Source organism: Nothobranchius furzeri, unplaced genomic scaffold, assembly GCF_043380555.1.
Source record: "Nothobranchius furzeri strain GRZ-AD unplaced genomic scaffold, NfurGRZ-RIMD1 Scf024, whole genome shotgun sequence".
Taxonomy (NCBI): domain Eukaryota; kingdom Metazoa; phylum Chordata; class Actinopteri; order Cyprinodontiformes; family Nothobranchiidae; genus Nothobranchius; species Nothobranchius furzeri.
The window spans coordinates 278,680-306,511 of record NW_027223041.1 but is presented as its reverse complement, the minus strand read 5'-3'; the positions used below and the strand labels follow the sequence as shown (position 1 = coordinate 306,511).

Genomic DNA, 27,832 nt, shown 5'->3' with positions numbered 1-27,832 from the left:
CCGGATCTGGTGTCACTTTAAAGAAGTAGTCCAGTTACACATTTGTGGGCTTATAACTTGGCTTCTGAATATCCTAGAGAGGTCAGGTTTGTTTTAGAGTATTCCAATTAACATCCCCTACAACCACAAAAAGGAATGGAGTCATTAGCACTTATGGTTTTTAAATGGCACCCAGAATTATGTTGCACGAAGCACAATTTCACATCATTCTGGGTTCATTTGTGTGAAAACAAGGTCCAATCAGGCTGAAACGTTACAAGAAGGTAGAATCTATTGAGTTGTAAGTGATCTGAACATTTCAAGATGATTGCACATTACTATAGGTGGTCAAACCATGTCCCAAAGGTCACCGGGCCTGGTGTCACTTTAAAGAAGTAGTCCAGTTACACCTTTGTCGGCTTATAACTTTTCTTCTGAATGTCCTAGAGAGGTCAGGTTTGTTTTAGAGTACTTCAATTAATAGCTCCTACAACCACAAAAAGGAATGGAGTCATTAGCACTTATGGTTTGTAAATGGCAGCCAGAATTATGATGCACGGAGCACAATTTCACATCATTCTGGGTCCATTTGTGTGAAAACAAGGTCCAATCAGGCTGAAACGTTACAAGAAGGTAGAATCTATTGAGTTGTAAGTGATCTGAACGTTTCATGATGATAGCACTTTCCTAAGGGGGTCAAACCATGTCCCAAAGGTCACCGGGCCTGGTGTCACTTTAAAAAAGTAGTCCAGTTACAACTTTGTGGGCTTATAACTTGGCTTCTGAATATCCTCAAGAGGTCAGGTTTGTTTTAGTGTACTCCAATCAACAGCCCCTACAACCACAAAAAGGACTGGAGTCATTAGCACTTATGGTTTTTAAATGGCACCCAGAATTATGTTGCACGAAGCACAATTTCACATCATTCTGGGTTCATTTGTGTGAAAACAAGGTCCAATCGGGCTGAAACGTTACAGGAAGGTAGAATCTATTGAGTTGTAAGTGATCTGAACGTTTCATGATGATAGCACTTTCCTAAGGGGGTCAAACCATGTCCCAAAGGTCACCAGATCTGGTGTCAATTTAAAGAAGTAGTCCAGTTACACATTTGTGGGCTTATAACTTGGCTTCTGAATGTCCTAGAGAGGTCATGTTTGTTTTAGTGTACTCCAACCAACAGCCCCTACAACCACAAAAAGGAATGGAGTCATTAGCACTTATGGTTTGTAAATGGCACCCAGAATTATGCTGCACGAAGCACAATTTCACATCATTCTGGGTCCATTTGTGTGAAAACAAGGTCCAATCAGGCTGAAACGTTACAAGAAGGTAGAATCTATTGAGTTGTAAGTGATCTGAACGTTTCATGATGATCGCACATTCCTATAGGGGGTCAAACCATGTCCCAAAGGTCACCGGGCCTGGTGTCACTTTAAAGAAGTAGTCCAGTTACACCTTTGTGGGCTTATAACTTGGCTTCTGAATATCCTAAAGAGGTCAGGTTTGTTTTAGTGTACTCCATTCAACAGCCTCTACAACCACAAAAAGGAATGGAGTCATTAGCACTTATGGTTTGTAAATGGCACCCAGAATTATGTTGCACGAAGCACAATTTCACATCATTCTCGGTCCATTTGTGTGAAAACAAGGTCCAATCAGGCTGAAACGTTACAAGAAGGTAGAATCTATTGAGTTGTAAGTGATCTGAACGTTTCAAGATGATTGCACATTACTATAGGTGGTCAAACCATGTCCCAAAGGTCACCGGGCCTGGTGTCACTTTAAAGAAGTAGTCCAGTTACACATTTGTGGGCTTATAACTTTTCTTCTGAATGTCCTAGAGAGGTCAGGTTTGTTTTAGAGTACTTCAATTAATAGCTCCTAAAACCACAAAAAGGAATGGAGTCATTAGCACTTATGGTTCTTAAATGGCACCCAGAATTATGTTGCACGAAGCACAATTTCACATCATTCTGGGTTCAATTGTGTGAAAACAAGGTCCAATCAGGCTGAAACGTTACAGGAAGGTAGAATCTATTGAGTTGTAAGTGATCTGAACATTTCATGATGATATCACTTTCCTAAGGGGGTCAAACCATGTCCCAAAGGTCACCGGATCTTGTGTCAATTTAAAGAAGTAGTCCAGTTACACATTTGTGAGCTTATAACTTGGCTTCTGAATTTCCTAGAGAGATCAGGTTTGTTTTAGTGTACTCCAATCAACAGCCCCTACAACCACAAAAAGGAAGGGAGTCATTAGCACTTATGGTTTGTAAATGGCAGCCAGAATTATGTTGCACGGAGCACAATTTCACATCATTCTGGGTCCATTTGTGTGAAAACAAGGTCCAATCAGGCTGAAACGTTACAAGAAGGTAGAATCTATTGAGTTGTAAGTGATCTGAACGTTTCAAGATGATTGCACATTACTATAGGTGGTCAAACCATGTCCCAAAGGTCACCGGGCCTGGTGTCACTTTAAAGAAGTAGTCCAGTTACACATTTGTGGGCTTATAACTTTTCTTCTGAATGTCCTAGAGAGGTCAGGTTTGTTTTAGAGTACTTCAATTAATAGCTCCTACAACCACAAAAAGGAATGGAGTCATTAGCACTTATGGTTCTTAAATGGCACCCAGAATTATGTTGCACGAAGCACAATTTCACATCATTCTGGGTTCATTTGTGTGAAAACAAGGTCCAATCAGGCTGAAACGTTACAGGAAGTTAGAATCTATTGAGTTGTAAGTGATCTGAACGTTTCATGATGATAGCACTTTCCTAAGGGGGTCAAACCATGTCCCAAAGGTCACCGGATCTGGTGTCAATTTAAAGAAGTATTCCAGTTACACATTTGTGAGCTTATAACTTGGCTTCTGAATTTCCTAGAGAGATCAGGTTTGTTTTAGTGTACTCCAATCAACAGCCCCTACAACCACAAAAAGGAAGGGAGTCATTAGCACTTATGGTTTGTAAATGGCACCCAGAATTATGTTGCACGAAGCACAATTTCACATCATTCTGGGTCCATTTGTGTGAAAACAAGGTCCAATCAGGCTGAAACTTTACATGAAGGTAGAATCTATTGAGTTGTAAGTGATCTGAACGTTTCATGATGATCGCACATTCCTATAGGGGGTCAAACCATGTCCCAAAGGTCACCGGGCCTGGTGTCACTTTAAAGAAGTAGTCCAGTTACACCTTTTTCGGCTTATAACTTTTCTTCTGAATGTCCTAGAGAGGTCAGGTTTGTTTTAGAGTACTTCAATTAATAGCTCCTACAACCACAAAAAGAAGGGAGTCATTAGCACTTATGGTTTGTAAATGGCACCCAGAATTATGTTGCACGAAGCACAATTTCACATCATTCTGGGTCCATTTGTGTGAAAACAAGGTCCAATCAGGCTGAAACGTTACAAGAAGGTAGAATCTATTGAGTTGTAAGTGATCTGAACGTTTCAAGATGATTTCACATTACTATAGGTGGTCAAACCATGTCCCAAAGGTCACCGGGCCTGGTGTCACTTTAAAGAAGTAGTCCAGTTACACATTTGTGGGCTTATAACTTTTCTTCTGAATGTCCTAGAGAGGTCAGGTTTGTTTTAGAGTACTTCAATTAATAGCTCCTACAACCACAAAAAGGAATGGAGTCATTAGCACTTATGGTTCTTAAATGGCACCCAGAATTATGTTGCACGAAGCACAATTTCACATCATTCTGGGTTCATTTGTGTGAAAACAAGGTCCAATCAGGCTGAAACGTTGCAGGAAGGTAGAATCTATTGAGTTGTAAGTGATCTGAACGTTTCATGATGATAGAACTTTCCTAAGGGGGTCAAACCATGTCCCAAAGGTCACCGGATCTGGTGTCAATTTAAAGAAGTAGTCCAGTTACACATTTGTGGGCTTATAACTTGGCTTCTGAATGTCCTAGAGAGATCAGGTTTGTTTTAGTGTACTCCATCCAACAGCCCCTACAACCACAAAAAGGAATGGAGTCATTAGCACTTATGGTTTGTAAATGGCACCCAGAATTATGTTGCACGAAGCACAATTTCACATCATTCTGGGTCCATTTGTGTGAACACAAGGTCCAATCAGGCTGAAACGTTACAAGAAGGTAGAATCTATTGAGTTGTAAGTGATCTGAACGTTTCATGATGATCGCACATTCCTATTGGGGGTCAAACCATGTCCCAAAGGTCACCGGATCTGGTGTCACTTTAAAGAAGTAGTCCAGTTACACATTTGTGGGCTTATAACTTGGCTTCTGAATATCCTAGAGAGGTCAGGTTTGTTTTAGAGTATTCCAATTAACAGCCCCTACAACCACAAAAAGGAATGGAGTCATTAGCACTTATGGTTTTTAAATGGCACCCAGAATTATGTTGCACGAAGCACAATTTCACATCATTCTGGGTTCAATTGTGTGAAAACAAGGTCCAATCAGGCTGAAACGTTACAGGAAGTTAGAATCTATTGAGTTGTAAGTGATCTGAACATTTCATGATGATAGCACTTTCCTAAGGGGGTCAAATCATGTCCCAAAGGTCACCGGATCTGGTGTCAATTTAAAGAAGTAGTCCAGTTACACATTTGTGGGCTTATAACTTGGCTTCTGAATGTCCTAGTGAGATCAGGTTTGTTTTAGTGTACTCCAATCAACAGCCCCTACAACCACAAAAAGGAATGGAGTCATTAGCACTTATGGTTTTTAAATGACACCCAGAATAATGTTGCACGAAGCACAATTTCACATCATTCTGGGTCCATTTGTGTGAAAACAAGGTCCAATCAGGCTGAAACGTTACAGGAAGGTAGAATCTATTGAGTTGTAAGTGATCTGAACATTTCATGATGATAGCACTTTCCTAAGGGGGTCAAACCATGTCCCAAAATGTCACCGGATCTGGTGTCAATTTAAAGAAGTAGTCCAATTACACATTTGTGGGCTTATAACTTGGCTTCTGAATGTCCTAGAGAAGTCAAGCTTGTTTTAGTGTACTCCAATCAACAGCCCCTACAACCACAAAAAGGAATGGAGTCATTAGCTTTTATGGTTTGTAAATGGCACCCAGAATTATGTTGCACGAAGCACAATTTCACATCATTCTGGGTCCATTTGTGTGAAAACAAGGTCCAATCAGGCTGAAACGTTACAAGAAGGTAGAATCTATTGAGTTGTAAGTGATCTGAACTTTTCATGATGATCGCACAATCCTATAGGGGGTCAAACCATGTCCCAAAGGTCACTGGGCCTGGTGTCACTTTAAAGAAGTAGTCCAGTTACACTTTTGTGGGCTTATAACTTGGCTTCTGAATATCCTAAAGAGGTCAGGTTTGTTTTAGAGTACTCCAGTTAACAGCCCCCATTACCCCAAAAAGGAATGGAGTCATAAGCACTTATGGTTTTTAAATGGAACCCAGAATTATGTTGCACGAAGCACAATTTCACATAATTCTGGGTTCATTTGTGTGAAAACAAGGTCCAATCAGGCTGAAACGTTACAAGACGGTAGAATCTAGTGAGTTGTAAGTGATCTGAACATTTCATGATGATAGCACTTTCCTAAGGGGGTCAAATCATGTCCCAAAGGTCACCGGATCTGGTGTCAATTTAAAGAAGTAGTCCAGTTACACATTTGTGGGCTTATAACTTGGCTTCTGAATGTCCTAGTGAGATCAGGTTTGTTTTAGTGTACTCCAATCAACAGCCCCTACAACCACAAAAAGGAATGGAGTCATTAGCACTTATGGTTTTTAAATGGCACCCAGAATAATGTTGCACGAAGCACAATTTCACATCATTCTGGGTTCATTTGTGTGAAAACAAGGTCCAATCAGGCTGAAACGTTACAGGAAGGTAGAATCTATTGAGTTGTAAGTGATCTGAACGTTTCATGATGATAGCACTTTCCTAAGGGGGTCAAACCATGTCCCAAAGGTCACCGGATCTGGTGTCAATTTAAAGAAGTAGTCCAGTTACACATTTGTGGGCTTATAACTTGGCTTCTGAATTTCCTAGAGAGATCAGGTTTGTTTTAGTGTACTCCAATCAACAGCCCCTACAACCACAAAAAGGAAGGGAGTCATTAGCACTTATGGTTTGTAAATGGCACCCAGAATTATGTTGCACGAAGCACAATTTCACATCATTCTGGGTCCATTTGTGTGAAAACAAGGTCCAATCAGGCTGAAACGTTACAAGAAGGTAGAATCTATTGAGTTGTAAGTGATCTGAACGTTTCATGATGATCGCACATTCCTATTGGGGGTCAAACCATGTCCCAAAGGTCACCGGATCTGGTGTCACTTTAAAGAAGTAGTCCAGTTACACATTTGTAGGCTTATAACTTGGCTTCTGAATATCCTAGAGAGGTCAGGTTTGTTTTAGAGAACTCCAATTAACAGCCCCTACAACCACAAAAAGGAATGGAGTCATTAGCACTTATTGTTTGTAAATGGCACCCAGAATTATGTTGCACGAAGCACAATTTCACTTCATTCTGGGTCCATTTGTGTGAAAACAAGGTCCAATCATGCTGAAACATTACAGGAAGGTAGAATCTATTGAGTTGTAAATGATCTGAACGTTTCATGATGATAGCACTTTCCTAAGGGGGTCAAACCATGTCCCAAAGGTCACCGGGCCTGGTGTCACTTTAAAGAAGTAGTCCAGTTACACCTTTGTGGGCTTATAACTTGGCTTCTGAATGGCCTAGAGAGGTTAGGTTTGTTTTAGTGTACTCCAATCAACAGCCCCTACAACCACAAAAGGAATGGAGTCATTAGCACTTATGGTTTTTAAATGGCACCCAGAATTATGTTGCACAAAGCACAATTTCACATCATTCCGGGTCCATTTCAAAGAAAACAGCTTCAATCAGGCTGAAATGTCACAGAAAAGTAGAATCTATTGAGTTGTAAATGATTCCTGTGTTTCATGATGATAGCAGATTCCTAAGGGCATCAAATCAGGTCATAAAGGTCACCGGATCACTTGTTCCTTGAAGGCGGGGTTCCAAACACACATTTGGGGGCTTATTACTTAGCTTCTGAATGTCTCAGAGAGGTCAGGTTTGTCTTAGTGTACTCCAATCAACAGCCCTTATTACCCCAAAAAGGAATGGAGTCATTAGCACTTATGGTTTTTAAATGGCACCCAGAATTATGTTGCACGAAGCACAATTTCACATCATTCTGGGTTCATTTGTGTGAAAACAAGGTCCAATCAGGCTGAAACGTTACAGAACGGTAGAATCTATGGAGTTGTAAGTGATCTGAACGTTTGATGATGATAGCACTTTCCTAAGGGGGTCAAACCATGTCCCAAAGGTCACCGGATCTGGTGTCAATTTAAAGAAGTAGTCCAGTTACACATTTGTGGGCTTATAACTTGGCTTCTGAATGTCCTAGAGAGATCAGGTTTGTTTTAGTGTAGTCCAACCAACATCCCCTACAACCACAAAAAGGAATGGAGTCATTAGCAATTATGGTTTGTAAATGGCACCCAGAATTATGTTGCACGAAGCACAATTTCACATCATTCTGGGTCCATTTGTGTGTAAACAAGGTCCAATCAGGCTGAAACGCTACAAGAAGGTAGAATCTATTGAGTTGTAAGTGATCTGAACGTTTCATGAAGATCGCACTTTCTTATAGGGGGTCAAACCATTTCCAAAAAGGTCAACGGGCCTGGTGTCACTTTAAAGAAGTAGTCCAGTTACACCTTTGTGGGCTTATAACTTGGCTTCTGAATATCTTAAAGAGGTCAGGTTTGTTTTAGTGTACTCCAATCAACAGCTCCTACAACCACAAAAAGGAATGGAGTCATTAGCACTTATGGTTTTTAAATGGCACCCAGAATTATGTTGCACGAAGCACAATTTCACATCATTCTGGGTTCATTTGTGTGAAAACAAGGTCCAATCAGGCTGAAACGTTACAGGAAGGTAGAACCTATTGAGTTGTAAGTGATCTGAACGTTTCATGATGATAGCACTTTCCTAAGGGGGTCAAACCATGTCCCAAAGGTCACCGGATCTGGTGTCAATTTAAAGAAGTAGTCCAGTTACACATTTGTGGGCTTATAACTTGGCTTCTGAATGTCCTAGAGAGATCAGGTTTGTTTTAGTGTACTCCAACCAACAGCCCCTACAACCACAAAAAGGAATGGAGTCATTAGCACTTATGGTTTTTAAATGGCACCCAGAATTATGTTGCACGAAGCACAATTTCACATCATTCTGGGTTCATTTGTGTGAAAACAAGGTCCAATCAGGCTGAAACGTTACAGGAAGGTAGAATCTATTGAGTTGTAAGTGATCTGAACGTTTCATGATGATAGCACTTTCCTAAGGGGGTCAAACCATGTCCCAAAGGTCACCGGATCTGGTGTCAATTTAAAGAAGTAGTCCAGTTACACATTTGTGGGCTTATAACTTGGCTTCTGAATGTCCTAGAGAGATCAGGTTTGTTTTAGTGTACTCCAATCAACAGCCCCTACAACCACAAAAAGGAAGGGAGTCATTAGCACTTATGGTTTATAAATGGCACCCAGAATTATGTTGCACGAAGCACAATTTCACATCATTCTGGGTCCATTTGTGTGAAAAAAAGGTCCAATCAGGCTGAAACGTTACAAGAAGGTAGAATATATTGAGTTGTAAGTGATCTGAACATTTCATGATGATCGCACATTCCTATTGGGGGTCAAACCATGTCCCAAAGGTCACCGGATCTGGTGTCACTTTAAAGAAGTAGTCCAGTTACACATTTGTGGGCTTATAACTTGGCTTCTGAATATCCTAGAGAGGTCAGGTTTGTTTTAGAGTACTCCAATTAGCAGCCCCTACAACAACAAAAAGGAATGGAGTCATTAGCACTTATGGTTTTTAAATGGCACCCAGAATTATGTTGCACGAAGCACAATTTCACATCATTCTGGGTTCATTAGTGTGAAAACAAGGTCCAATCAGGCTGAAACGTTACAGGAAGGTAGAATCTATTGAGTTGTTAGTGATCTGAACGTTTCATGATGATAGCACTTTCCTAAGGTGGTCAAACCATGTCCCAAAATGTCACCAGATCTGGTGTCAATTTAAAGAAGTAGTCCAGTTACACATTTGTGGGCTTATAACTTGGCTTCTGAATGTCCTAGAGGGATCAGGTTTGGTTTAGTGTACTCCAATCAACAGCCCCTACAACCACAAAAAGAAATGGAGTCATTAGCACTTATGGTTTGTAAATGGCACCCAGAATTATGTTGCACGAAGCACAATTTCACATCATTCTGGGTCCATTTGTGTGAAAACAAGGTCCAATCAGGCTGAAACGTTACAAGAAGGTAGAATCTATTGAGTTGTAAGTGATCTGAACGTTTCATGACGATCGCACATTCCTATAGGGGGTAAAACCATGTCCCAAAGGTCACCGGGCCTGGTGTCACTTTAAAGAAGTAGTCCAGTTACACTTTTGTGGGCTTATAACTTTTCTTCTGAATGTCCTAGAGAGGTCAGGTTTGTTTTAGAGTACTTCAATTAATAGCTCCTACAACCACAAAAAGGAATGGAGTCATTAGCACTTATGGTTTGTAAATGGCATCCAGAATTATGTTGTACGAAGCACAATTTCAAATCATTCTGGGTCCATTTGTGTGAAAACAAGGTCCAATCAGGCTGAAACATTACAGGAAGGTAGAATCTATTGAGTTGTAAGTGATCTGAACGTTTCATGCTGATAGCACTTTCCTAAGGAGGTCAAACTATGTCCCAAAGGTCACCGGATCTGGTGTCAATTTAAAGAAGTAGTCCAGTTACACATTTGTGGGCTTATAACTTGGCTTCTGAATGTCCTAGAGAGATCAGGTTTAATTTAGTGTACTCCAATAAACAGCCCCTACAACCACAAAAAGGAATGGAGTCATTAGCACTTATGGTTTGTAAATGGCACCCAGAATTATGTTGCACGAAGCACAATTTCACATCTATCTGGGTTCATTTGTGTGAAAACAAGGTCCAATCATGCTGAAACGTTACAGGAAGGTAGAATCTATTGAGTTGTAAGTGATCTGAACGTTTCATGATGATAGCACTTTCCTAAGGGGGTCAAACCATGTCCCAAAGGTCACCGGATCTGGTGTCAATTTAAAGAAGTAGTCCAGTTACACATTTGTGGGCTTATAACTTGGCTTCTGAATGTCCTAGAGAAGTCAAGCTTGTTTTAGTGTACTCCAATCAACAGCCCCTACAACCACAAAAAGGAATGGAGTCATTAGCACTTATGGTTTGTAAATGGCACCCAGAATTATGTTGCACGAAGCACAATTTCACTTCATTCTGGGTCCATTTGTGTGAAAACAAGGTCCAATCATGCTGAAACGTTACAGGAAGGTAGAATCTATTGAGTTGTAAATGATCTGAACGTTTCATGATGATAGCACTTTCCTAAGGGGGTCAAACCATGTCCCAAAGGTCACCGGGCCTGGTGTCACTTTAAAGAAGTAGTCCAGTTACACCTTTGTGGGCTTATAACTTGGCTTCTGAATGGCCTAGAGAGGTTAGGTTTGTTTTAGTGTACTCCAATCAACAGCCCCTACAACCACAAAAGGAATGGAGTCATTAGCACTTATGGTTTTTAAATGGCACCCAGAATTATGTTGCACAAAGCACAATTTCACATCATTCCGGGTCCATTTCAAAGAAAACAGCTTCAATCAGGCTGAAATGTCACAGAAAAGTAGAATCTATTGAGTTGTAAATGATTCCTGTGTTTCATGATGATAGCAGATTCCTAAGGGCATCAAATCAGGTCATAAAGGTCCCCGGATCACTTGTTCCTTGAAGGCGGGGTTCCAAACACACATTTGGGGGCTTATTACTTAGCTTCTGAATGTCTCAGAGAGGTCAGGTTTGTCTTAGTGTACTCCAATCAACAGCCCTTATTACCCCAAAAAGGAATGGAGTCATTAGCACTTATGGTTTTTAAATGGCACCCAGAATTATGTTGCACGAAGCACAATTTCACATCATTCTGGGTTCATTTGTGTGAAAACAAGGTCCAATCAGGCTGAAACGTTACAGAACGGTAGAATCTATGGAGTTGTAAGTGATCTGAACGTTTGATGATGATAGCACTTTCCTAAGGGGGTCAAACCATGTCCCAAAGGTCACCGGATCTGGTGTCAATTTAAAGAAGTAGTCCAGTTACACATTTGTGGGCTTATAACTTGGCTTCTGAATGTCCTAGAGAGATCAGGTTTGTTTTAGTGTACTCCAACCAACAGCCCCTACAACCACAAAAAGGAATGGAGTCATTAGCAATTATGGTTTGTAAATGGCACCCAGAATTATGTTGCACGAAGCACAATTTCACATCATTCTGGGTCCATTTGTGTGTAAACAAGGTCCAATCAGGCTGAAACGCTACAAGAAGGTAGAATCTATTGAGTTGTAAGTGATCTGAACGTTTCATGATGATCGCACTTTCTTATAGGGGGTCAAACCATTTCCAAAAAGGTCAACGGGCCTGGTGTCACTTTAAAGAAGTAGTCCAGTTACACCTTTGTGGGCTTATAACTTGGCTTCTGAATATCTTAAAGAGGTCAGGTTTGTTTTAGTGTACTCCAATCAACAGCTCCTACAACCACAAAAAGGAATGGAGTCATTAGCACTTATGGTTTTTAAATGGCACCCAGAATTATGTTGCACGAAGCACAATTTCACATCATTCTGGGTTCATTTGTGTGAAAACAAGGTCCAATCAGGCTGAAACGTTACAGGAAGGTAGAACCTATTGAGTTGTAAGTGATCTGAACGTTTCATGATGATAGCACTTTCCTAAGGGGGTCAAACCATGTCCCAAAGGTCACCGGATCTGGTGTCAATTTAAAGAAGTAGTCCAGTTACACATTTGTGGGCTTATAACTTGGCTTCTGAATGTCCTAGAGAGATCAGGTTTGTTTTAGTGTACTCCAACCAACAGCCCCTACAACCACAAAAAGGAATGGAGTCATTAGCACTTATGGTTTTTAAATGGCACCCAGAATTATGTTGCACGAAGCACAATTTCACATCATTCTGGGTTCATTTGTGTGAAAACAAGGTCCAATCAGGCTGAAACGTTACAGGAAGGTAGAATCTATTGAGTTGTAAGTGATCTGAACGTTTCATGATGATAGCACTTTCCTAAGGGGGTCAAACCATGTCCCAAAGGTCACCGGATCTGGTGTCAATTTAAAGAAGTAGTCCAGTTACACATTTGTGGGCTTATAACTTGGCTTCTGAATGTCCTAGAGAGATCAGGTTTGTTTTAGTGTACTCCAATCAACAGCCCCTACAACCACAAAAAGGAAGGGAGTCATTAGCACTTATGGTTTATAAATGGCACCCAGAATTATGTTGCACGAAGCACAATTTCACATCATTCTGGGTCCATTTGTGTGAAAAAAAGGTCCAATCAGGCTGAAACGTTACAAGAAGGTAGAATATATTGAGTTGTAAGTGATCTGAACATTTCATGATGATCGCACATTCCTATTGGGGGTCAAACCATGTCCCAAAGGTCACCGGATCTGGTGTCACTTTAAAGAAGTAGTCCAGTTACACATTTGTGGGCTTATAACTTGGCTTCTGAATATCCTAGAGAGGTCAGGTTTGTTTTAGAGTACTCCAATTAACAGCCCCTACAACAACAAAAAGGAATGGAGTCATTAGCACTTATGGTTTTTAAATGGCACCCAGAATTATGTTGCACGAAGCACAATTTCACATCATTCTGGGTTCATTAGTGTGAAAACAAGGTCCAATCAGGCTGAAACGTTACAGGAAGGTAGAATCTATTGAGTTGTTAGTGATCTGAACGTTTCATGATGATAGCACTTTCCTAAGGTGGTCAAACCATGTCCCAAAATGTCACCAGATCTGGTGTCAATTTAAAGAAGTAGTCCAGTTACACATTTGTGGGCTTATAACTTGGCTTCTGAATGTCCTAGAGGGATCAGGTTTGGTTTAGTGTACTCCAATCAACAGCCCCTACAACCACAAAAAGAAATGGAGTCATTAGCACTTATGGTTTGTAAATGGCACCCAGAATTATGTTGCACGAAGCACAATTTCACATCATTCTGGGTCCATTTGTGTGAAAACAAGGTCCAATCAGGCTGAAACGTTACAAGAAGGTAGAATCTATTGAGTTGTAAGTGATCTGAACGTTTCATGACGATCGCACATTCCTATAGGGGGTAAAACCATGTCCCAAAGGTCACCGGGCCTGGTGTCACTTTAAAGAAGTAGTCCAGTTACACTTTTGTGGGCTTATAACTTTTCTTCTGAATGTCCTAGAGAGGTCAGGTTTGTTTTAGAGTACTTCAATTAATAGCTCCTACAACCACAAAAAGGAATGGAGTCATTAGCACTTATGGTTTGTAAATGGCATCCAGAATTATGTTGTACGAAGCACAATTTCAAATCATTCTGGGTCCATTTGTGTGAAAACAAGGTCCAATCAGGCTGAAACATTACAGGAAGGTAGAATCTATTGAGTTGTAAATGATCTGAACGTTTCATGCTGATAGCACTTTCCTAAGGAGGTCAAACTATGTCCCAAAGGTCACCGGATCTGGTGTCAATTTAAAGAAGTAGTCCAGTTACACATTTGTGGGCTTATAACTTGGCTTCTGAATGTCCTAGAGAGATCAGGTTTAATTTAGTGTACTCCAATAAACAGCCCCTACAACCACAAAAAGGAATGGAGTCATTAGCACTTATGGTTTGTAAATGGCACCCAGAATTATGTTGCACGAAGCACAATTTCACATCATTCTGGGTTCATTTGTATGAAAACAAGGTCCAATCATGCTGAAACGTTACAGGAAGGTAGAATCTATTGAGTTGTAAGTGATCTGAACGTTTCATGATGATAGCACTTTCCTAAGGGGGTCAAACCATGTCCCAAAGGTCACCGGATCTGGTGTCAATTTAAAGAAGTAGTCCAGTTACACATTTGTGGGCTTATAACTTGGCTTCTGAATGTCCTAGAGAAGTCAAGCTTGTTTTAGTGTACTCCAATCAACAGCCCCTACAACCACAAAAAGGAATGGAGTCATTAGCACTTATGGTTTGTAAATGGCACCCAGAATAATGTTGCACGAAGCACAATTTCACATCATTCTGGGTCCATTTGTGTGAAAACAAGGTCCAATCAGGCTGAAACGTTACAGGAAGGTAGAATCTATTGAGTTGTAAGTGATCTGAACATTTCATGATGATAGCACTTTCCTAAGGGGGTCAAACCATGTCCCAAAATGTCACCGGATCTGGTGTCAATTTAAAGAAGTAGTCCAATTACACATTTGTGGGCTTATAACTTGGCTTCTGAATGTCCTAGAGAAGTCAAGCTTGTTTTAGTGTACTCCAATCAACAGCCCCTACAACCACAAAAAGGAATGGAGTCATTAGCACTTATGGTTTGTAAATGGCACCCAGAATTATGTTGCACGAAGCACAATTTCACATCATTCTGGGTCCATTTGTGTGAAAACAAGGTCCAATCAGGCTGAAACGTTACAAGAAGGTAGAATCTATTGAGTTGTAAGTGATCTGAACTTTTCATGATGATCGCACAATCCTATAGGGGGTCAAACCATGTCCCAAAGGTCACCGGGCCTGGTGTCACTTTAAAGAAGTAGTCCAGTTACACTTTTGTGGGCTTATAACTTGGCTTCTGAATATCCTAAAGAGGTCAGGTTTGTTTTAGAGTACTCCAGTTAACAGCCCCCATTACCCCAAAAAGGAATGGAGTCATAAGCACTTATGGTTTTTAAATGGAACCCAGAATTATGTTGCACGAAGCACAATTTCACATAATTCTGGGTTCATTTGTGTGAAAACAAGGTCCAATCAGGCTGAAACGTTACAAGACGGTAGAATCTAGTGAGTTGTAAGTGATCTGAACATTTCATGATGATAGCACTTTCCTAAGGGGGTCAAATCATGTCCCAAAGGTCACCGGATCTGGTGTCAATTTAAAGAAGTAGTCCAGTTACACATTTGTGGGCTTATAACTTGGCTTCTGAATGTCCTAGTGAGATCAGGTTTGTTTTAGTGTACTCCAATCAACAGCCCCTACAACCACAAAAAGGAATGGAGTCATTAGCACTTATGGTTTTTAAATGGCACCCAGAATAATGTTGCACGAAGCACAATTTCACATCATTCTGGGTTCATTTGTGTGAAAACAAGGTCCAATCAGGCTGAAACGTTACAGGAAGGTAGAATCTATTGAGTTGTAAGTGATCTGAACGTTTCATGATGATAGCACTTTCCTAAGGGGGTCAAACCATGTCCCAAAGGTCACCGGATCTGGTGTCAATTTAAAGGAGACATAACATGAAAAACCCACCTTTTTATCCATTAACACGGTGTGTTTCACATTTTAAGTGTCTAAGTGAGCAAAAAGGCTTATATTATTCACTGGAGTTGCTATTTAGATATTTAATAATTAAGTTTTGGGCATATTTGTCCACCCGTTCAGTTTTTACATTATCTATTACATCAGTAATTAATTTAGTGAGGATAACTACCAAATATGGTAATGGCCCTCGGCTAAACACAGAGCCAATCCGCCATTTTTTCTTCTCGCTAAGATTTTTTGTAGTCCTATTGGAAAAATGCAGAATGTCTGGTTATTTTAGCCACACACAGCTCAAAACTATTCCTCGTTTTAAGGAAGGGTCCCTGCTGGAAAAACCAGCATAGACCAGCATGGCTTCCTTGCTGGTCTTTGCTGGTTTTTGCTGGTCCATGCTGGTTTGGTGCTGGTTTAGCTGGTTTATGCTGGTGGACCAGCATAAACCAGCAACGACCAGCATGGCTTCCTTGCTGGTCTTTGCTGGTCCATGCTGGTTTAGCTGGTATATGCTGGTCCACCAGCATAAACCAGCTAAACCAGCTTCCTTGCTGGTCATTGCTGGTTTATCCACCAGCAATGTCTGCTGGTGGCCAAAGTTGATCCAGGGTTTGAATTCCAGCCCCATATCTTTAGCCGCATTTCTCCCTCCTCTCTCCCAAGGTTTCCTGCTTCCTTGCAGTGTGAAAAACTGCCAGTAGTGCCCAAAAAATTGAGACCAGTAATGTTTAGATTGCTTTGGGGAATGTGTTTTAAAGTGCTTAGCTTGATACTGTTAATATGGTTAATTCTCTCTCTGATTACAATTCTAAAACTATAGTTTTCAATCACTTTCAGTTTTGATGTTTTGGATGAATCTATGAAAGCACTTTAATAAAAACATTCCTCCATCAGACACAAGCCACACTGAAGACAAGAGCATACATATTTTAGTACATTTAATATTAGGAAAAATAAGTAAATAAATAAAATAAACAGATTCTAAGATTAAAAAAATGGATCTATGAATAATTACACAATAGTCAATATTATCTTTATATACATTTATTATATAAAACAAACAAATTGTAATTGTTTCAGCAAATGTTAAACATCATAAACATTAAAATCTTAAGGGAATTTTTATTGCTATTTAAAGTGGCTTTAGCAACTAATCAAGATTACATCACTTTTGTTCACATTTTAACATTGCAGTTTTTCGATAAAATAGTAATATTTTTCCATCCATCAATAAACACTGTGTACATAAAGTAAAAACAAAACTTAAAGATTTGAGCAGATTAAAAAAGGTGAACACTTAAAGCATGGATCTTTGGTGTGTTCTTGCTGTGTTCTGTTTCTAATTCAATTTCTAGTTCTTTTTAAAACACAGGAAAGGTTTTTGCTTTACCTGCTAACGTTTCGTTTGTGACTAAAAACATCCTCAGAGCTGACGCCAATGGTGGTGTCACTTCCTTCTCTGTGTATCCGCGGGCAGCAGAGGATGTTGTCGCCCTCTGCTGCCCGCTCTCCCCTCTCCGATGATGCAGTCCCATGTGCGATCCAACTCCATCGTCCCTGTTCATGGTCCCACATCCACGTCTCCTCATCTCGATAGCTTCTTTTATCCATCTTTTGTACTTCTGTTGCTCAGTTTTTATGATCCTTGTGTTGTCCCAGTCCATTATATGGTTTTCTCTTGTGCAGTGATCTGTTACGGCTGACTTCTTTATAGTGCTTCGTCGCCAACTCAACACACGAACAATAGAACACAGAAAGGAGTGCGAGAAAGAAACAAGTCGAAAACACACAAGAGCAGTGAAGCAAGAAGCAGAAAGCACAATAAAGAAATCGGCCGTAACAGATCACTGCACAAGAGAAAACCACATAATGGACTGGGACACAAGGATAAACAGCGAACAATAGAAATACAAAAGATGGATCAAAGAAGCTATAGAGATAAGGAGAAGTGGATGTGGGACCATGAACAGAGACAATGGAGTCTACACATTGGATCGTGCATGGGACTACATCAACGGAGAGGGGAGAGCGGGCAGCAGAGGGCGACAACGTCCTCTGCTGCCCGGGGATAAATGGAGTAGGAAGTGACGCCACCATCAGTGTCAGCTCTGAGGATGTTTGTAGTCACAAACGAAATGTTAGCAGGTAAAGAAAAAACTTCCTGTGTTTTAAAAAGAACTAGAAATGGAATTAAAGCATGCACACTAAAAAAGAAAAGTGCACAGGCAAAGAAATGCTCTTTGTAGTTGGGGTGCTTTACAAAAAGACTATTTTCTCAGTGACACCGAGCATTTCTAATGTTTAAAAGAAATTGATCAAAGTTTCATCTTGTGCATGCTAAAAATACTACAGCCATCAAGAAAGGTTTTGGAACAAGACCACTTGACCACTAGAGTTTGCAATTTTTCAGAACAGTTGTGGTTATTTTTAGTACATGTGTCAGTGATGTTAAAAATGAACCCATCAGAGGGAAGTCAATGCAGTTCTTTGTCTTCACCACCAACTGTCAAAAGCCAGCTTGATTTGTGGGAGCAAAATTCTACTTCAAGGCTGCAGCTTTCCAAAAGGCATCGTGCAGATAGAACCAAGTCTAGCACACCCACAGCAGGTTGGCCACACACGTGAGCTGGCCCTCTCTCGAAGAAGGTGCATGCTTGGAGTGGACTTTCAGCATGCGCAATGTTGAGGAAACTGGTCAAATGAGTGCATTTTATGCAAGCGCGGAAAAGGAAGTTGGTCTCCCCACTTATGGCACAAATCAAACCCCATATTGTGTTGTTTCCCTGTCCCCTCTGAAGAAGGACCTTCCACAAATACAAAATCCTGGTGTTCTCCAGTACAGTGAGGAATGCTCAGAACTGTAAATCAGGAAAACAAAGAAGCCAGTTCAGACACATGGCACAGCACACAAAGTCCACTCTCCTGGGCAGAAATCTGAATCAGCCAGAACTGATCAAGAGAAGTTGTGAAACACAAGAGAAAAATGTTACCTACAGAACGACAACCAAAGACTAGTCTCTTTCATGTTGGTTTGGAAAGTCACAAATGAAAGTCTCATCACCAGTTTTCAGGACCAGACATTTCTGCTCTAACCTGTCTACTGGAATCAGATCCACAGTAGGTCCCCTACTTATAAGTCTAATATGTGACTCAAATCTGTACCCTTGTGGTAAAGGGAATGATGCTTGTGTATGAAACTTTTGGAAAAGTACAGCAATTTCTGTACCACACTCTGAGGGAAAAGATATAATGCTTCGAATCTCTCCACAAACACCATCACTCAACTTTCCATAACAATCCCTTCTTCTCTTACTGAGGCTGTAGCTTTTGCTGGTATAAACCAGTCCTTTGTGCACCATTCTCTTGTGTACCACCATTTCATCTGGTGGAACTTTTTCTGCAGAAATGAAGGCACTTTTCTCTTCCTCAGTTGTCTCAGTAACCCTGCCATTATCCAGAACAGTTGTGTCTTGATATCTAATGAAGGACTTTACTCTTGAGTTATTTGTGAGCTCCAAACAGAAGTTCTTTACTTGCTCACTAACTGCAAACCTTGTACTGAAAAGCGGAACCGTTCTATGCAACAAGAATTTGTTTACAATCTGCAAAGCTACACATTTTGTTCCGTGAAACAGTTTCAACAGACCACCATTTGCATTTTCAAATACAAATGCTGAGTGTGCCCAGAGCGGCCCCCACAGTTTCACAGACTTGGACAGGTGCGTTAGCAAGTGTACATTGAATGTCATAGATGCTTCTCCATACAACAGTTGAAACCTTGCCACGAACTCGAACAGCATCTCATCTGCTTTGTTGATCTCTTCGAATGTGACATTCTCCTTCAAAAGCAGAAATACTGCAAACACCAGCAGGGATAGGTGCTTCACATAACGTGACTGAAGCACCCCATTCAGGACTGGCAAACTGTAAAACAGGAGCCAAGCTCGCCACTCTGAGGCTTTCCAGTACTTGAACTCTGCAATGGGTCTGGGAAGTCGTGTAATAAGGTGTGGTGGCTTGATTTCCTTGATCCTGTTTTCTAGCACCCTCATTGTATTTGGACTGCCGATATAGTAGGGTTGATCACTGCCACTCAACAGAAGCTCTGTCAGCTGTCTAATGACACCAAGCAAGACAGCATGCATATAGTCTGGAACAAACCCCCAAACAATGTCAAAATAAGGCATGTTTATCAGTGGTGATGGACCTTTCACCCCTCTGACACTTCTGTGTTGTTCTACGGCATGCTCCATATCTGCAATCATTTTATTAGCCTCTCTATCAGGGTATTCTGTGGCAGTCACAGTATACTTCACCTGTTTTTCAACGAGAGTCCCAGGGTGTAAACAGAAGCCACAACCAAAATACCCATTAAACTGGGTGGTGTTTTGCATAGCTGGTCTTGCCTTTGAGTCCACACAACAACAGAGTCCAACAATTTTGCTGTTCACCAGAGCTCCACATTTTCTCCAGGACACACCTTTGGATGCCAGTGTTTTTGCCTGATCAACAAATAGTTTTAGAAAAATTGGCATGACTGGCTCTTGAGCACCAAACCAAAGACCTGCAAGCATTACATTCTGGAATCTCAATTTGGGAGGGAGTTCATTTAAATGCAGCTGGATGGGCCATATTGAAAATTTGGAAGACTTGTAGACAGGTGAACCATCAGAATTAAAATTAAATGACAAATTGGCCGGATCTGACAGAATGCCACCTGGTTTTGACAGGTTTTGATACATTTCACCATCATATATGTCAGAGATAACATGTTCATTCTGTTGCCTTTGGTATCTGTAGTTCATGCTGTTTTGAATTTGAGGGTTTTCCATCAGTGTCTGAATTTGAGGTGCAATTGGTATGCTTATGAAAAAGCTTGCACTGTTCAATGTGCTAATTTCAATGGGAGCACTACAAATTGTACACTGAACAATGTTTTTTTCTTTTATGTCTTCTTGTTTGCCAATGTATAATTTGCAGGTTTTGCAGTAGAAGTGAAATTCCACTATGTCAGAAGAGTTCTTAAACACTTTGTTGAACAAATATTTGGATCTCGGTAAAACCTCTTTGCCAAACAGTGCATTTATAAGCTTTAACAAATCATCAAGTTGTGTTCCTGTTATGTTATGTCTTGCTGCATGACTCATTACCATGAGCAGTGCTTCAGCCCTTGTTGTTGTACCCCCTGAAATTAGTGCAGAATCCATGTCAGTGTCAAATCCTATCTGTCCAAATGGGTCGTCCTCTGGAAGGTCTTCAATGTTTGAATCAACTTGAGGATCACTTTCAGGTGAGGAATCGCACTCAAACTCCTGGCTGACGTCACTTGATTGCAGCACAGATAAGCCACCAGAAGAAGTTGTGGGCTGTAGGGTGACAATAAACACACATTATTGCATGTATCTACCAGCAAAAACAAATGATAAAAGCAACTGATCGGGTGACTGTATCGGATCGATTCCCCTCTTTACTTGGTGCTAAATTATTTTTTCGGTTGTTTGGACAAATCTTGTTTAGAGATCAGGAAACCGATTTATTCATTATTTATTTATTATTAAAGAGGCCATTTCATTCTGACCTGAATTGGAATGTTTATTATGTGAAGTGCCTTGAGACGACTCTTGTCGTGATTTGGCGCTATATAAATAAACTTGAATTGAACTGAATTGAATTGAATTCTAATTTCAGGACTTTGTGGTTATTTCTTAAGTATTAACCAGTAATATGAAACATTTTACATCTAAAAAACGTTACGAAATACTGATTAACAGACCATTCAATCGGTCTGGGTCAATATTCAGGTGGTTCCGGCTTGTTCCATCAGGCAGCTTCGGCTGCTGCTCGTTCATACTCATTATTTGAATTTGCTAGCCTCAGATTGGCTAACAAACTAGCCTATGAGAGCAAGATATATCGTTTCCTGCCCCGCTGCTCATTGTTAACACCGGGCGTTCTCTCTTCCTGTTTGGTATGCTACAGCTTTTAGCATGCAGCATGCTAGGCGTGGTTTCAACTGCGAGAGCTACCGAATACTAACAAACAAAGGAGTTGTGACAAATCAAATACAGGCCATTGGAACTCGCATTTTATCAACACCTGCATAGTTTGGGATTGTGTTTTTTGGTTTGGGAGACGAACCCCTCCTCCGTAACCAGGTTATTTGTACGGAAGCCCGGAAAGGTAAAAAATCCTCAAATGTATTTTTTCCCTACTGGCGGATAAAAATGTATTGAATAGAACAGAATAGATTTATTAATCCTACAGTGGGGACATTCACTCATTACAGCAGCACACACACTTAGAGAAGAAAAATAAGATTACAGGTAAAACTGATTCCAGCCATGTTTGCTTTCATAACTTCAACAACATCATGCTGATGACCCACATGAACATAATCCTCTGTTAGTCGATGCAGTTACATCACAAAGTTAGCTTAACATGATAAGATTACTTTTGCTTGGCAAAATACAACAACAGGTAATATTACGAATGACCCTAGATGGAATTTAAATCCTTTTACATTAATCATAACTAAAAGTTCCTGGGAGACATTTGTGACATGTAGCTGTAACTCTTTACTGCTGACAGATGATGTGAGTCCTTGTAAACCACCCCACGATGGGACGCACCCAAAGCACCACATATACCAAATAACACCCAAGAACATACAGTCCGATGTCTCAGAACGACCGTCTTAGTACGTCTATGCACCCCCGCTCCAACGGTGCCGAAAAAGTCAGCAAGTCCGGGTAAACTGGACGCTGCTGCCAACATGAAACACAACAGAGACGCTCTTTTCACGACTAAAATGCTAGATTTTAAACGTTTTTGAATTGTAAACAATTTGGTACGCTTAACATGATTAATCATTTTTAAATTAATCGGCACACCCCTTGATTCAATGAATTCTTTTTATTTAGTTTTTCTTAGGTTATTTCCATCAGAAATGACGTTTTTTTTCTGGTCTTTGATGCTGATTTCCATATTAGTTTCCTCTTTTATTGATCAGCCCTAATTTACTCTGCAGTATTAATTAATTTCTTTATCCCTAGTTTTATGGGTTAATTTTAGTTTGATCTATATAGCTTTTCTAGTGTTCACTAGCCCGTATGTTACCCCTTATATCTGTTGCACTCTTTTTGTGGATTTTTAGCGCCTTTCCATTTTGCCAATGTCCTGTTTGTGGTTTTGAAGGCACTGTTACGTTAGATCTTTTTTTTCCTGGTTTAGGTCTCTTTATACTGTAATTTCTTGGACCATTGCAGATGTTCTCCCTCTTTTTAGTCCAGCATTTAGAATACTTTTTCTCTACATGATATCTATTTGTTTTTACTTTCCCAGAAATGTCACTTATGTCACTCACCTGTGCTGCTTGATCATTATCATGAGATACACATGCTGTCTCTCCAATTTCCGTTATTACAGTTTTTCAGTTAATTACCGGATCCTCTGATCTGTTCAGTTTTTCGCTCATTCTGTTTTTGCCAACTTCATGTCGAGCCTTCTGTTTTATTTAATGTTTCTTGAATAGACCTTGTAATTTATTTTTTTTATTAACTCACTACAATGCCTCACTTCAGTGGACTGCTGTTTAACACTTATAATAAACAGCAAAGATAATAGAAAAACATTGCTTGTGTATAAAAATAAGAATTGCAGGTATTGTTGTGTGATTTGGTTAAAAGCTTACCAGGTTGAATGTCTCATCTGAATCAGACTCCAGACAGCCACATGGAGACATGGTCTGAAGAGAATGTAGAAAAGGCACAAACACAGTAAGAAACAGAAATGTGTAATAATATTATCTTGCCTCACATATTAGTCAATCACCTCAACATCTGCAGCATCTTCTCTGCCACATTCAGTGTAGGGCAAGGTCTAGAGACAAAAGAAATTATTTGAAAAGATTTTTAGTTCATTTCTTTGTACATTCAGTTTGTAAATATCACAAACTTGCACATGAGGTTTGGTAAAAGAACTTACAAGGTTGATTGTGTCATCTGGATATTCCGGGAAATCAAAATGACCAGATGAAGACGTGGTCTTCAGAGGAGGTAGAAAAGATGTTACTAAGTAAGAAAGTACCACAACACTTTGTGCAGGGCAGCACAGTGTGAAATCATGTTTCTATCAATTTAAGAATACATGTAACCCTCACCTCAAAATCTGCAGAATATGGACCAGAAGTCACTTGGTCACAGCTTTCACTGCTCAAGGGAGAAGTCTGAAAATATTTACAAAACCATATTCCCTATTTAGTGTCTTCAAACATCAGCAAAGGCAATGTGATAGATCTGTTAAAGAAAAAAAAAAGTCAAATTTCATTACTGCATTACAAAAGGGTTATTGTAGGTTTCAGAAAGTTACAATTAAGACCTTTTAAGACCGCTATGAACAAAATGTTAGACCAGCATGACACATTAACACAAAGTCACACATTAACAAAGTCTGTTTGAGTTGGAACATCTCAGAAGCATCTGATGGCAGATGTTTTGTTATCCAGTCAATCAAAAGAACTGACCTGTTTAAACCTAAGACATAGTAGGGCTGCACGATTCTGGATAAAATAATCCCAATTATTTTTTGCTCATATTTAGATCATGATTCTCTCACAATTTTTTCCCCAATTTAAATAGTTATTGCACGTATTAACTGCAAATCAGCTTTGTAACAGCTGACACTGAAAATAAAAACAATAAATAAAGGCTACTGTTGTTTTATCCTGCCAGCTCGCTTCTGCATCACATGGTATAAGGCTCCGCCATTATCAATTGTTGAGGGAAAAAGAGGGAGCACTTTTTTTCATGCAGATTATGTCCAGGTTTAAAATGCGGTACAATGATTGTGTTTTTTTTTTCCCTTTTTCATTTTAATTGTCATTTCAGAATGAGTTTGCTTACAAGCATGAATTGAAATCACAACCTTTTAACGATTAATTGTGCAGTCCTAAGACATAGAACAAAAAACTGGGTGGGCGTTGTTCAGACTTAAGTCCTTGAATTTAAAGTTATGTATTTTAGACTTTTTTTAAGACCATTTAAGACCCTGCAAGAACTCTGATACATCTTTCATGAGCTAACTTACATCCAAAGTCTCTCTGTTCCATCTTGCAGAGGGTAACTTGATGGTACTGTTTGGTTCCAGGTACAATTTGTACTTGCGCTTTGGCATTCTAAAACAAAAATGAACATCGATATCAGTAACAGACATGATTCGTGAATAAAACCATGGTAAATTTAAACAGTTACACTGGTGAAATTCAGCTCACTTAAGAAATACCATTATTTGAAAGTATTAGTCAAGTCACCATTTCAAAAGTCCAAGTCACACTCAAGTCCTTAGTGCAGGGGTCGGCAACCTGTTCCCATCAAAGAGCCATTATTACCCGTTTCCCACGGTAAAGAAAACACTGGGAGCCACAGCAGCTGTGGCGTTGTGGGCGGGGCCTACACTCAGACAGCAGAGAGCTGCTTTAACAGATCACAACAGGTGACAGCAACCAATACCAGTCGCTCATGTACCTCAAAGTTATCTTTCAACAGAAGATTATTAATAAAACAGTTTGTTTCAAATTGATCCAAAAAAAATGTAGCCCGTCTGCGCTACAATATTTTGATATTTTTCACCCTTCTAGTGGTTTTAATAGCTGAGCAGGTGACGCTTCTTGAGGCGTCACACATAACTGCTCTGTCTCGTTGGACTGTTGTAATTAAACATTGTACTGAACTAAACTTTGCATTAATCATTGTTGAAAAGGATCCAATCAGGTAGTTTTTTTCCCTCATTTACACTGACGGAGGTAACGGCACAGTGTGCATGGCTCTGGTGTTCATCCGGTTTAATGTTTCTGTTTGCAACAATTTTCACAAGAAGGTAAAACAGTTAAATGACAGGATTCGCACTGACCGGATATTTCCCGTGTTTGACTGTTTATTTTGATGGAGAAATCTCAAACCTGCAGATGCGCTGATATTTTAATCGTTATGCACATCGTAGAGGTAGCTACATCAATCAGGAAAAGATTCCCATCAGAACATCTGAGATGGACACTGAGCTCAGCGCAGCTCGCTGTCAGCGCATGCGTATGGTGGACAGCAAGATGAAGATGTGTAGATCGGGGGCTTGGAGCGCATCGCATAACCAGAACCATGCAGGAAGATTCAGTGTTTTCTAAACACGGTCTCTCAGAGACTTAAAAAATGTCCCCTGATTATGAATCTTTGGCTGAATAGCACTTGTTCCTGTCTCCAACACATCAATGAGCCTGTCTGAAGAACAGTCCAGAATCTCATATCCTCTTCAGCTCAGAAAGCGCCTATAGACTTATTTGATTATGCACAAACAGTTGACCTGTTCAGGTTTACGCAGACAATCTTTAACTATTCATTAGTTAGTTTACAAGCAGAGAGCCACATCAGATGGATGAAAGAGCCGCATGCGGCTCCAGAGCCGCGGGTTGCCGACCCTTGCCTTACCCCGGGTTTCCACAGGAGCCGTCAGCAGCACGTTACTGCAGCAGCACGTTTTGCTCGCGTAAGCTGCTGCTTGGCCCTTCCCACGAGACGCAAAGCAGCAGGGGAGCAGCTGTCACCGACAGGGCACGAAGTCACACGAGTGACTTCGTCAGTAAACACAACAACAAGCAGGAGAAAACTACAACATGGTTTGTGTTTTATGTTCTGTCCGTTTTATAATCGCCAATACGGACCTGAAAAACAAAGGAGACCGCTAGCTAGGTGATAACTTCTCACGGGGCCGCACAGTTAGTAACTTTTTCTTTAAAGTAAAGCAACCGGAAGGCAGTACGTTCTTTATTCTGAAAATCTCGGGAGCTTCTCTCCATTTCCGCGTCCGATTTCCTGTCTTTCCTTCCCCAAAAATGTCGAACTTGACCCGTTTCAGAGGCGTCGCGCGTAGAAAATAGAACCGGCGCGTAAAGGCCGCGACATGCTGCTCCTGAGACGTGGCCGACTCGCGCTGCTGACGGCTCCAGTGGAAACGGTTCTGTTGACCACACGGTTCCTATCAGCAGCTATGACGTGCTGCTGCAGTAACGTGCTGCTGACGGCTCCAGTGGAAAGCCGGGGTTAGTGTGCAAGTCCAAGTCTCATAGGATTAATCCAAGTCAAGTCACTGGACCCTACTGGGCAAGTGTGAGTCCAAGTCCCTAAAATAATCTTCCAGTCCAGGTCAAGTCATTATCACCTTTGAGCAAATCACCAATCTGAGAGAGTTTATAACTACAATAATGGCAGCTATACATGGTTTATTTTAAAATAAATTGTACTCATATCAGGCGAGTCTTTCATCATGAATGGTCATCATGTGGTGGAAACAATAGCTAGAAAATTACATTAGAAGAACAAAATTCTGTGCAAACATCTCCCTTTAACAAGAACTGTAGATGTTTGTTTTCTGCATTTTTAGTTAATGTTTTTTTGTATTCACTGAAGTTACTCGTTGGTTACAGTATTCAGAAATGTTAGTCAAATAAGAGTAATTGTGAACTACTAAACACTTTGAATAAATTATTTAAATCTTAAATTTAATTTTAAAGTACTCAATTAAATGAAATCATTAAATTTAAATTAAATAAAAATTTACTAATTATTTAATTTTATTAGTTTATTTTATTTCATTAATTTATTTTATTAAAATTATTTAATTATAAAATTGAATTAAATGAATATGCAACATTTTATTCGAGTAGAAATGATAAAGTAAAACTACCCGTAAAAAGTATTTTTCCCCCATAAAGTTACTAAAGGAAATTGGCGGAGTGAATGTAACAAGTCCCTACCCACCTCTGGTGGATAATAAGTAATAATAAATCACTTTTTTTTTCTAGATGGATTGTAGTTTCAAAAAATGTCAATGTTTACATTTAAGAAATATTTCAGATATAGTGTCTGCAATTAGCTATTAACATTTAATGAGTCATGGGTCACTTATTCTCCCTTAAAATAAAAAATAATTGGTTGTAATCAAATCCCCACTATGAATTGAGAGGGGGAACTGGGAACTACAGCATCCTCTGCTCAGTGCTCACGCGCTTCCCGCCGTTGAAGTCAAAGCTAGCTGGAGGGGCGTATCTCAACATTAGCATTAGGACCAAGATCAAGAGCAAATTAAGTTGCGGCGTCACGATTTAAAAACTAAAATATTTTAGACCTTATTTCTTTTTAGACAACAGTTATATTTAACTAATTCGAATTTAGGAAACTAATTTTGTTTGCCTTAAAAAATGTTTGCTTATGTTAGGTATATAGACGACGGCTGTAAAGAAATCGTTCCAACAACCTTTATCAAAGATTTTGACAGCCAGAAGGATACCAGCAAAATTTACTGGGTTCGCTGGCAAGACAGTTTTTTCAAAGCTCAAATATTAATGCTGAAGGGTAAGTCACGATCTCACAAACAGTTTTACTTATTAATAAGGTCGACCTAGGAT

General features: G+C 40.0%; 1 protein-coding gene across 2 annotated transcripts; it reads right to left on the bottom strand.

Moving 5' to 3' along the window:
• Positions 1-16,043: 16,043 nt before the first annotated feature.
• LOC139064408 (uncharacterized) lies at positions 16,044-27,823 on the bottom strand. Of its 2 annotated transcripts, XM_070547745.1 has the most exons (7): positions 24,466-27,823; positions 23,540-23,605; positions 23,365-23,424; positions 23,212-23,259; positions 23,072-23,125; positions 20,532-20,747; positions 16,044-18,239 (listed from the first exon to the last, which is right to left on the bottom strand). In XM_070547745.1, exons 1-7 carry the CDS (start codon positions 24,589-24,591, stop codon positions 18,234-18,236), a joined length of 576 nt encoding a protein of 191 aa, XP_070403846.1. In that variant the 5' UTR covers positions 24,592-27,823; the 3' UTR covers positions 16,044-18,233. The 2 variants fall into 2 exon arrangements, with proteins under 2 accessions (XP_070403846.1, XP_070403845.1); XM_070547744.1 differs by having other exon boundaries at positions 16,044-20,747.
• Between the last annotated feature and the right edge of the window lie 9 nt (positions 27,824-27,832).

What these genes read in the sequence shown, in the direction of transcription:
- LOC139064408 (XM_070547744.1), bottom strand. Translation starts at nt 24,591, where the DNA reads ATGTCTGTTACTGATATCGATGTTCATTTTTGTTTTAGAATGCCAAAG. An exon ending in CATATTCTGCAGATTTTGAG is followed by an intron (nt 23,425 to 23,539) that starts GTGAGGGTTACA and finishes CCTCCTCTGAAG; the next exon opens with ACCACGTCTTCATCTGGTCA. An exon ending in AAGATGCTGCAGATGTTGAG is followed by an intron (nt 23,126 to 23,211) that starts GTGATTGACTAA and finishes CATTCTCTTCAG; the next exon opens with ACCATGTCTCCATGTGGCTG.